General features: G+C 33.7%; 1 protein-coding gene across 1 annotated transcript in view; it reads left to right on the top strand.

Moving 5' to 3' along the window:
- LOC108903628 (nucleolysin TIAR-like) overlaps nucleotides 1–11468 on the top strand; it is a 205211-nt gene that overhangs the window by 72563 nt on the left and 121180 nt on the right. Inside the window, exon 3 of the mRNA XM_018705862.1 lies at nucleotides 1151–1238. Within this exon, the coding sequence (XP_018561378.1) occupies nucleotides 1151–1238 (88 nt within the window). The remainder of the gene's footprint in view (nucleotides 1–1150; nucleotides 1239–11468) is intronic.

Here is an 11468-nt window from a genome sequence, read left to right as displayed (position 1 = left end):
TATATATATAATCGGCCATTAACTTATATATTATGTGTAATTCTAGCATATATGTTTGTGTAATAATTAAATTTTATATAAAAATTAAGTTAAGCGTAGTTTATATGCAGAATACTAAATTAGTTTCAATTTATTTTATCAAATTAACGGGTATACAAATTTCACAACGACAAATTTGTCAAATGAACTAATATAATCAGTGTTCATAATTTTCATAAAATGTTCTCTTCGTATCTACACAATTAATTGATACGTGGATTATTTGTTTATCGAATTAACAGCAGAACTGTTCTCCTATTGTGAATCTTTTGAGACTGGTTATTGGGACAATCTCACTAGAGTAGGTAGCAAACCTCCCGAAACCAAACAAAGCTTGGGCGAGCGCAAACAATATTTCTGTTGCTCGGTTTGAGTAGAATTTATTGATGACGTTATTTCCTGTATGCTTTCCTATGACTGAAAACTAAACTATTTGACCAACTTTCCAGAATACTTCCAGATATTTACCCCTGCCCGAAAAGCAACAAATTTCAAAATTAAATCGTAAAATAACGCTAAAATAAATTAAATTTTGTGTCCTCAAAGTAGGCCCATACTATTGAGTTTGAGACACCCTGTATAAACTGAATTGAAAGATTATGCACCAATATCATGCCAATTGTTGCAGATTGCAACAAAATTTCTACCACTGAAAATTTGTTTTGTAGGCACGCAATATTTTAATTCGCTCTTTTGATTGTCCTCCTATGACTCAATTGTGGCCCCATATCGGAGAAACTCGTTACCTTGGCGGTAAAATTTAAGTTTTATCACAATTAACTCCGTTCTTATTTACCTTATTATTACATTACTGCCTACAATAGCCATTTAGGCACGTGCTACCTTCTTTTTAATGTGAATCTGGTCTTAATGAGATATGCCGCGTCAGAAGCGAAAATCTGCGAATTAAGTTTCGGAGGTTTATTAATTTTTATGACTAGGCCATTTGCGGGGCTTATTACAATTATAAATGTTACTGGAAGTGTTTACGGTAACAAATCGACTATAAAGCTGAAAATGCTTCCTAAAAATACGTTTCACTTAAATGAAATTAGGATTATTTTGTTTGTATCTCGTGAATATGTTATTAACGTACTTTATTTATTTTCAGAGCATCATCATATCTTCGTAGGGGACTTAAGCCCAGAAATAGAGACACAAACACTACGGGATGCTTTTGCTGCGTTTGGGGAAATATCGTAAGTCTTATTTTTATAATTATTTTTTTTTTTGGACACACTACTACAATAAAAGCTACATGGTACTACAAAAAAATTGTTGTAAAGACTGCACAATACCGAACTATGAACAAAACATTTTTTCTACAGCTTCGTAACTACATCCATTGAAAATTTTAATAGCGCGCCGTAAATATCAATGGGTTTGACACTCTATGAGGCATTCACATCATTTATTGGCATCGGTGAAATGTCTCTATCCCTCATTGTTTTAGCATTCAAAAATATTTTACCCGGCTGTAACGGATGTTTCATATATGTTTTGTTCAAATATAATTCCACGCAGTCACATATGATTTGAGCCCTTATTTATTTTTTTACATACCAATTACAAAAGCCATTGATTTATTCCAACATTTAACACTAAATATTTTTTAAAAGTTAAATTTTGCTATGAAAACGACAACTAGTGAGGACTTTACGAATAAAATAAATTACTTAATACTATCACGAATGCGAACCCTTTGATCTTCACTGTAATGCCCAAAAGGCACCGACGAACTCACTTTTTATAAATGCTACTATGGCACAAAAAGTTATGTGGACACTTTGTTGAAAACAGTGCGTTTGTGTTTTGTTTGGCTAGCTTAATGTGGTCCTGACATTAGGTTTAATGAGTTGATGACATGGGGAATTATATCTAAAATTTGTTTCGACTTTTCAAGCAGTCCAAAGCAGGTAGCAAAAAGTTCTAGTACGAACCAGTCAAGCATGCAAAAAATATAAAAATATATACCTTATAATTTCCCTCTCTATGTAGCTAAAAACTAAGGCTAGCGATTTCTAGTATAAAGAAATCAAGAGGGCACAGTAAGTTAATTGTGTCTTAAAGTAGTGTTTGTTAAATTAGTGTAAAGTACTATTTTATTCAACACTAGTGCGTAAATATGTTACAGACTAGTGTGAAAAATAAATTGTTTAGATTTTAATTTGTTAATTTAATTTACTAAAATACAGCTTTAATATGGAAGATTAATAACTAAGTTTGAAACAAAGTTTTGCTGGTGTAAATTCAATTTATAAGTCTTATAAGTGTCTTATACAGTAGTGCGTAAAGTAAATGTTGTAAACACTATTGCGAAAAATTAAATATTTAATAAGAAATGGACGATTTAATACAAAATTTTAATTAAAGTTAAAATTGATCTAGGTTCATATAATGCCGTGGGTTGTTCATACACTAGTGCGTAATATGAAACAATGTTTCTATTAGCATGAGTAAAATATTAATTTACGCACGATGCACTACGTAAAATCTAACTTTCGACTCTTTATTTATATATTTATACATTAAAGTATGATATACAGTAATGCGTAATTTACACTAATGCGTAAAGTAAATATTTGGTAAAATCTGGACGGTTTATGACAAAATTTGTAGGCAGAATTAACCTGAACTCGGACAATACCACTTACATGTTTTAAAAATATGCCGTGGGTTGCACATAATGTGGGCACTAGTGCGTAATATGAAATGATTTTTCTACTGGCATAAGTAAAATATTAATTTACGGACGACGCACTATGTAAAATCTAACTTTCGACTAGCTCGTACATATTTATACACTAATGTATAATATACAGTATTGCGTAATTTACACTAATGCGTAATATACACTAATGCGTAAAGTAAATATTTAGTAAAATTTGGACGATTTGTAATAAAATTTATAGGTAGATTAACCTGAACTCAAATAATACCACTTAATGTTTTAAAATAATACCGTAGGTTGCATATGGATGTGGGCACTAGTGCGTAATATGGAACAATTCTTCTACTGGCATAAGTAAAATATTAATTTACGGATGATGCACTATGTAAAATCTAACTTTCGACTAGCTCGTACATATTTATACACTAATGTATAATATACAGTAATGCGTAATTTACACTAATGCGTAATATACACTAATGCGTAAAGTAAATATTTAGTAAAATCTGAACGATTTATAACAAAATTTGCTTCAAACGTAGAATTAATCTGAACTTAAATAATACCACTTACATATTTAAAAATAATGCCCTGGGTTGCACATACATGTGGATACTAGTGCGTAATATGAAACAATTTTTCTACTGGCATGAGTAAAATATTAATTTACGGACGATGCAATATGTAAAATCTAACTTTCAACTAGCGCGTGCATATTTTATACACTAATGCGTAAAGTAAATATTTTACGCGCTGATGTAAATCCAATTCATCCGCATTAGTGCTTTAATATCTTATACATATACTAGTGCGCAGTATTGTACGCTATTGCAAATTATTAAACTCGATAATGATTTAATACAATTTGGAAGATTTATAACAAAATTTGATTCAAAATTAGAAATGATCAGGACTCACATATTTTTATATAATGCCATGGATTGTACATATAGAGGCACTAGTGCATAATATGAAACAATTTTTCTACTGGCGTGAGTAAAATATAAATTTTACGCACGATGTACTATGTAAAATGTAACTTTCAACTAGCGCGTACACATTTTATACACTAATGCGTAAAGTAAATAATCTCAAGCTGGTATAACCACACTGGTGCTTTATTATCTTCCACACAGGTGCGTAAAGTAAATAATTTGCACACTATTGCGAAAAATTAATTATTTATATTTTAGTCACTGTAGCGTCGCGGCACAAATTATCAAACTGGACTATTTAAAACAAACTTTGTGTAATATGATATTCTTTACGCACTAGTGTATAAAATCAAATATCTTTTGCAGTAGTGTGTAAAATCAATTACTTTACGCTCTAGCATGCAAGACTGTTGTGATTTAATTTATAACATCTAAATTTCGGAGTAGAAAAGTAATTGTATCTGGATCATGCGTAAAGTACTTTACGCATTTGTGGCGTAAATTGATCAAATTTAGGAGCCCCTCCCTTATTAAAATCGCATCTGGTCGATGATATTTTCTACAAATATAAATTGTTCCTATACTGTTTCGGCGAGACTCAATTCCATTACAGGACATAATGCAGTTGTAATCAATAATAGCGTAAAAGTACAATAAAATTAAATTGCAGTTTGTGTGTTACTGCCAACATGTTTTATTGATCACTTAAACAAAATTAATGCCACTTCCAATGTAACGACTGTTTTGGCCACGAGAAGAATTTCAATTCCGAGTTTTTCCTATCACAACCAATTTCCCAGTAAACAAGTTTTTATCAAACCACCACGTAATTCCCTCTCTAATTGATCTCTTCTTAATAACCAGAAGGAGAAGCTATGAACTGGAATCGTAGTTTACTTCTGGAATGCAAATTTTATTCAATCCATGGGCGGTAAACAACATATAATATCGCCGGCATGAACGTGAACCTATTAGACTTGGTTCAATTTCAATTTTTATCGCCAGATTTTGCAGGATAGTGCGGCACTGTAAATTAAATCATGCATTACTCTGCTTTATACGTTCAATTTAGAGATAAAATTATTCTATTTGGTTGGTTTCCCAGGCAATATGATAGGAAATATTTGCATTTTCCTAGATTTTAATTATTTTTTTTACAGTAAAGTAATTCATTTTATGCTCTAGTGAATTGGATTTTTTTTATAAAATCACGAACTTAAATATAATTTTTTTATCATAGTAAATAATACCTTAAGCTAAAAAGGTCAATCAGGGAACTGTTTTCGTACACTTATTTTTGCCTAACGAGAAGTATATCAAACTGAGAGAGGATATGATGGTTATTAGTGCAACACATGCGTAATGTAACGCTTTTTTCATGATTGCCACAGTCATATGAGTCAAAAGTAGATATTTCACAAACGTATTGAATTTTTTCTATCCAAAAAGTTGTCAGTATTGTCCCTCTGACAATTAAAACGTAAACAACTTAACGTTTTAGTGTATCTACATTTACTACGCATTCGTGCGTAAATAAAATTACATAGTGTGCAGCGTATGTAAAATTAGCATTTTATGAAATTATTTTAAAAAACATCCAAGGAGTGATTTTTTGATGTTTTAGAATACATTTACTATAATGGTTGTTAGTGCAATACAGGCATAAAGTAACGCTTTTTTCATGATTGCGGCAGTCATGTGAGTCAAAAATAGATATTTTACACACGTACTGCATTTTTCTATCCAAAAAAGTTGTCAGTATTGTCGCTCTGACAATTAAAACGAAAACAACTTTACGCTTTAGTGTATTTACATTTACTACGTATTCGTGCGTAAATAAAATTACTTAGTGTACAGCGTATGTAAAATTAGCATTTTACGGAAATATTATATTTTAAAAACATCCAAGGAGTGATTTTTTCGATCTATTTTAGAATACGTTTACTATGTGCAACGATGAGGCGACATCAAATCAGCAAACAATTCAAAATGTAAACAATTTTACGCATTAGTGTATAAATCACTCACCAGTGCATAAATAAAATTACTTAGTGTAAGCGTGCACAAACTTAGTGTTCTTTAAAATTTACTATGTTTAGTAAAAATTTTACATACAGTATTGAAGCAAAAATCTGGCCAACAAAGTGTCGCTAATTTGTCCAAAAATGCGTGTCGCCAAAGCGTCCGCATCGCGCCAAAAAGAACAAAAATGTCTGTCCTCAAAATTTGCATATATTTGTTGTTTACAAAGTGACCTACCAATTTGCATGAACATAAAATATTTACGTATATTAATTTAACTTTGTTAAATGGTAATTTTGCAGTACGTGTAAGGGTCAGTTTGTGCCGCATGAAGGGTGTTGAAATCGAACAACCTTAACACCACAGGGTGGAGGGATGTTTTGAATGAAAACATTATTAATTCATATGCGCCGGAATTAGTCCTAGTCAGAGGTCTGGACCGCACTAAAGTTCGACAGTAAATTTTAGATTTTTATTTGTCCTGTAACGGCATATTTATGGCGGTAGACCAACCTGAACTTACATTTTTTATGCCGTGCTCATCAATTGTGTTCGGTTAACGGGGAGCTGTTATAAAAGTTTTTCCGTGAACGCACTTTTATCGAGTTTATTACAATTTTATGAAATGGAAGCGCGTCATTATGGAAAGTGTATTAAATGGCTTTCATCAATTACACTATTAATCAAATGTATATCAAATAAACTGCCTATTACTGCTTCTTCAGGAAATAAGTGATGCCTGAATTGTACAGGGGGTTCCCTTCTATTCTTTATTTGCATTATTAAATTCAGAAATTCCCTCAGATAATAATACATTTGTTTGCGTTTGTTTTAATTACAAGTTCATCTATACCAAGCCATATGCTATGATCACACGGAGCGCTATGGTAGCTATGTTCGCTACTTCCGCTGTACATGTTAAAACAACCTTTATCACGATCACAAAGAGCACTATATTTATTAAAAATAGTCATCATTATTTTAAATCGACGTAGTCTCACGTAGAGATGTTGAAGCATTGGCCATATGCTATGAACACACGGAGCGCTATGGTAGCTATGTTCGCTACTTCCGCTATGCATGTTAAAACAACCAATATCACGATCAGAAAGAGCACTTTTTATTAAAGATAGTCATCATTGTTTTAAATCTACGTAGCCTCACGTAGAGATGTTGAAGCATTGGCCATATGCTATGAACACACGGAGCGCTATGGTAGCTATGTTCGCTACTTCCGCTATACATGTTAAAACAACCAATATCACGATCAGAAACAGCACTATATTTATTAAAAATAGTCATCATTGTTTTAAATCTACGTAGCCTCACGTAGAGATGTTGAAGTATTGGCCATATGCTATGAGCACACGGGGCGCTATGGTAGCTATGTTCGCTACTTCCGCTGTACATGTTAAAACAACCAATATCACGACAACAAAGAGCACTATATTTATTAAAAATAGTCATCATTGTTTTAAATCTACGTAGCCTCACGTAGAGATGTCGAAGCAGTGGCCATATGCTATGAGCACACGGAGCGCTATGGTAGCTATGTTCGCACCTTCGCTATACATGTTAAAACTGTCAATATCACGACCATAAGGAACACTATGTTTATTAAAAAGAGCCATCATCGTTTTAAATCTACGTAGCTATACAGAATATTGCAGCAGATTGGGTTTTTGGCCATATTGGCCATATCAGCTATTTCAGGCCTTATGCTATGATCACACGAAGCGCGATGGTAGCTATGTTCGCTAGGTACGTTAAAACAGCTAATATCACGATCACAAAGAGCACTGATTATTAAAAATAGTTATCATTGTTTTAAACCTACGTAGCCACACATAATATACGTATGCTACATTTACGGTGACAGAGATGTCGAAGCAGGTCGGGTTCTTCGCTATATCAGCTATTTCAGGCCTTATGCTACGATCACACGTATTATGGTTGTTATGTTCGCACCTTCGCTATTCATATTAAAACAGCCAATATCACGACCACAAAAAACACTGATATGTATTTATGTCGCCGTCGCTGATGACGAGCGTTGTCCATTTACAACAATTATACTGGTTTTAAGTGAATTTTGAAATACGTTGAGAAGAAAAAAATAATTATGTAGGTAGTGCAACATCTCTTCTTGTATACCAAACGAATATTGATGAATATTGACGATCTTCACACATTTGCTGTTTTTAATGTACATTGCGAACGTAGCTGGTACAGCGCTCTAAGCGGCCTTATCTAGAGCCACTTGGTATTGGCACTATAAATGCATGAAGACTAATAAATTACCGTTCCATTACTTGTACAATATCAATGAAGAGCATAAGCATAATATAAGCCTAAGCTCCCAGATAACTAATTTAAGTTAATTCCAAGTATATTACCCCACTAGATGATTCGCAGGGGCGACGCTGTGAAATTTTAACGTAACTGATACACCTTGTACCGCACTAAAATCTAAACAAAAGCCACAGTGAAGAGGATATCTGATTAATATCTAATTAAGTATGTATAGAAAGCGTCGGGTTAACACATAGCCTAAAGTGTCTTATTAACGTTTGGCGCTGTTAACAATCGTTGTATCGTTAACAATGGCAACATGATAATTGGTCACAAAATCACTTTACCGTTTATCATCAGTTATTATCGCATACTGGTATAGAAGTGGATAACGCAGTTATTTAGAGCTTAATCCACTGCAACTGCATTGGTATACAGAGTGACAATAAAATTTGATTCGTTTTAATAAATGGTTACTTATTCAGTATTACTGTGATTTTAATGGTGCTCCTATTACCGTGGTTCATTGTTTACGTCAGTCTTACAAGTATTCAAAATGGCCCATGAGTAAAGCAATGTAGAATTAATAGATATCGTTTTAATTTACGGTGAAGCAAGACAAAACGCATTACTAGCATCTCGCTTGTATGTAAAAACGTTCTTCGTGCGGACATGTGCAAAATACTACCATCCCTTCCGCGTGAACATTTAAAAAATAAAGTGTATCGTACTGAAGTAGAAACTGTTGACGATTTATATGAGCTGTTTACAGCTACTGCCAATAACGGAGATGCAAAACGAAAAAAGTTGTCTGTTCTTTTGACCAGATCCTATTTTCGTTATGTTTTCGGACCCGCTGAACACGGATTTGTAGTTAGTTTGGCTACAGCATCTACAGTTTTCGAGATAATGCACCATAAATTCTCAGAATACGAATAATGATTGAAACGTCGTGGGAAAAGCTGGTTTGTATAATGGATTCCATAACACTACCCACTGAACATCAATCTGAAGATAGTTTGACGTCACCATCCACCATTTTCGAGAAAATGTCCATTCAGATCATATGGAAGTATTTCACGAATAATCAGAAAGGTATGTGATTTAGGGTAAGTCATAATAAACTTTTTGTCTTCAACAGACCTTTCTTTTTTTACCCCTAACCCTCCATTCTCTTTTCAACAGTAGTCCTCACCATATCCCTGATTCATGGTCCTTTATTCATTTAAATCTTGATGAAATTGTTCTCTTCGCTAGTCAGCTAAATTCCCGGGAAGTAATCCACGTAATTCAAGTTCTCTAAATTCTTCACTATTTCCGTGATAACTGTGACTAGTTATATTTTTGAAGGTTTACCATTGCCATCGAATATATCTTCTTCCTGTTTAACATTGCTGATTACTGAATGATCTCCAAAGTACCCATAACAGTCACCTTGTCCAAAACCTCAGCGAACTGTTTCATTGGTTCAAGTTTTGCGTAGTGGGGGAAGGCAAACCTTGGATGGATCCTATAAAGGATCTTGAGTAGCCTTAAAAGATCCTGGATTCAGATCTCCTCGGTTAGATCAAGTATTTTGCTGATAGGAATTCTTGTATCTATACTGTCCCATAATAGTAATGATTTTGGAACTTCACAAATTCGTTCAAATACTGTCGTAGTTTTCTTTCAGTTTTGTCGAGTGTGTTAATGGAACTGAAGGGTACCTATTACCATTATGCAGATGGACTTCCACTGGGCTTCGTTCTGAGGAGTCAGTGAATAACCTTCAATCATTGTCATTATAACATTGGAACAATACACTAAAACACCTCTGGACCTGAAGAAAAATATTTCCCAAAACTTGTTTCACGTAATCGATCGAGATTTGGTTTCTTTAGATAGAAAATGTTTCTTTCTCAGTTCTCTAGCTAAATATTTAGCCTAAGTTGCGAATAAGAACATTTAACTCGCTCTAATTAAACGTTTGCAGATATTTCTTTCCATCGCAGGGTCTTCACCGTCCAGTGTCCATTTCACTGTAATCATCTTTCCATTTTTTTGAGGATCTGGATTCGTTTCCTCGAAAACTTCATAAAAACTGGATCAGACACGTTCCCAAATGTGTTTACTGGTGGGTAGATAAAATTTAGAATAATTGCAACAACGCGTATGTACTAATTTCTTGATTAAAATACCAATTAACGTAAACTAATGCCGTTTAATAATAAAGGTAATTAATAATGAAAGCAATAATCGATTCGTTGAAATAAAATAGCTGCAACCAAACTCTACTCATTAATTACATCGTTACATTTTTTTCGTGCTTTGTGTCCACTTTTTGTACATGTCGATTGACTGTGTGTGCATTATGCACTAGGTCAGTAATTGTAGTCAATTAAATTCCAGAGGCAAGTAGATAAACATTTTTAAATAACTGCCATGTCCATCAAAAACCGTGGTAACTATACAGATCCATTGTACATTCCATTCAGTTTCTGATACAACTCAATCCTAACAAGTCATGGTTCTTGCACCATGATAATGCGCCAGTTTGTTAATTCGTCGGTTTTGTGCCAAAAATTAGATTTCTGTCCAGACCTGGTTCCTTGTGACTTTTTCTTATTTCCGAAATTGAAATCAGTGGTGAAAGAACGCCGTTTTCAGGCTATATGTTACAAACAGCGTGTCCTGAACTCTACCTATTAGAACCTCATGTCTTTAACACTAATTATATTTTTTCTCGTTAATTTAAGAAAGAAATTATACAGGGTGTTAATGAACTTATGTCAAAAATTTAAAGAGGTGAAAAAGGAGCTAAAACTGAGTTAACTGGTGTCACAAACTTGTATCGAAAGTTTAAGGTCATAGAGAAAAAACTAATTAAAAATGTGTTTAAAACTGTTTTGGAACTGCTGAAATACATGTATTTTATCGCGGCGAGTACTTGCAAACAATTCTGTAACACTTTTTACGAGTTTGTAGGTTTTTTATGGAGTCGGTCTGTATTGGAAAGTCAGTTTGTAATACATTGTTGTAGTGATTGCTGTGCTGTTTTTCGAGTTCATGTAATACCGTATTTCCAAGTTTTCTTTTGAAAATAGCGCATTTATTTAGCAATATTATGATATGCTCATAATTTATGGGAAAGCAAACGAAAATGCCCACAGAGCTTGTCAATTTACGTGCAAGATATCCTGAACGACGTGCCCCCGCACCGCGAACATGTGCTGCTGTAGTGCAAAAAGTTTTGGACACCGGACCTCACCCTTTAGACTTCTTTTTGTGGGGATATGTGAAAAGTGTTGTGTGTTCAATTGAAGTTTGCGAATTTTGTAATACGATTCGAGAGGACGTGGCAATGTTGCAACGCGTGCGAGCGAATTGAATACGTCGCGCTGAAAATATTTGACATATGTTCATTAACACCCTGTATTATTCCGAAAAACTTATAAGCGAAATTAGGGCAAGTTTTTTGGTTCGGCTGAAAATAAACAGATATCAAAACAAAAAATCCCACTGAAACACTG

The sequence above is a fragment of the Anoplophora glabripennis genome, unplaced genomic scaffold (assembly GCF_000390285.2).
Source record: "Anoplophora glabripennis isolate ALB-LARVAE unplaced genomic scaffold, Agla_2.0 scaffold93, whole genome shotgun sequence".
NCBI lineage: Eukaryota > Metazoa > Arthropoda > Insecta > Coleoptera > Cerambycidae > Anoplophora > Anoplophora glabripennis.
Note: the sequence above shows the minus strand (reverse complement) of the source record. Positions and strands in the feature narration are given on the sequence as shown.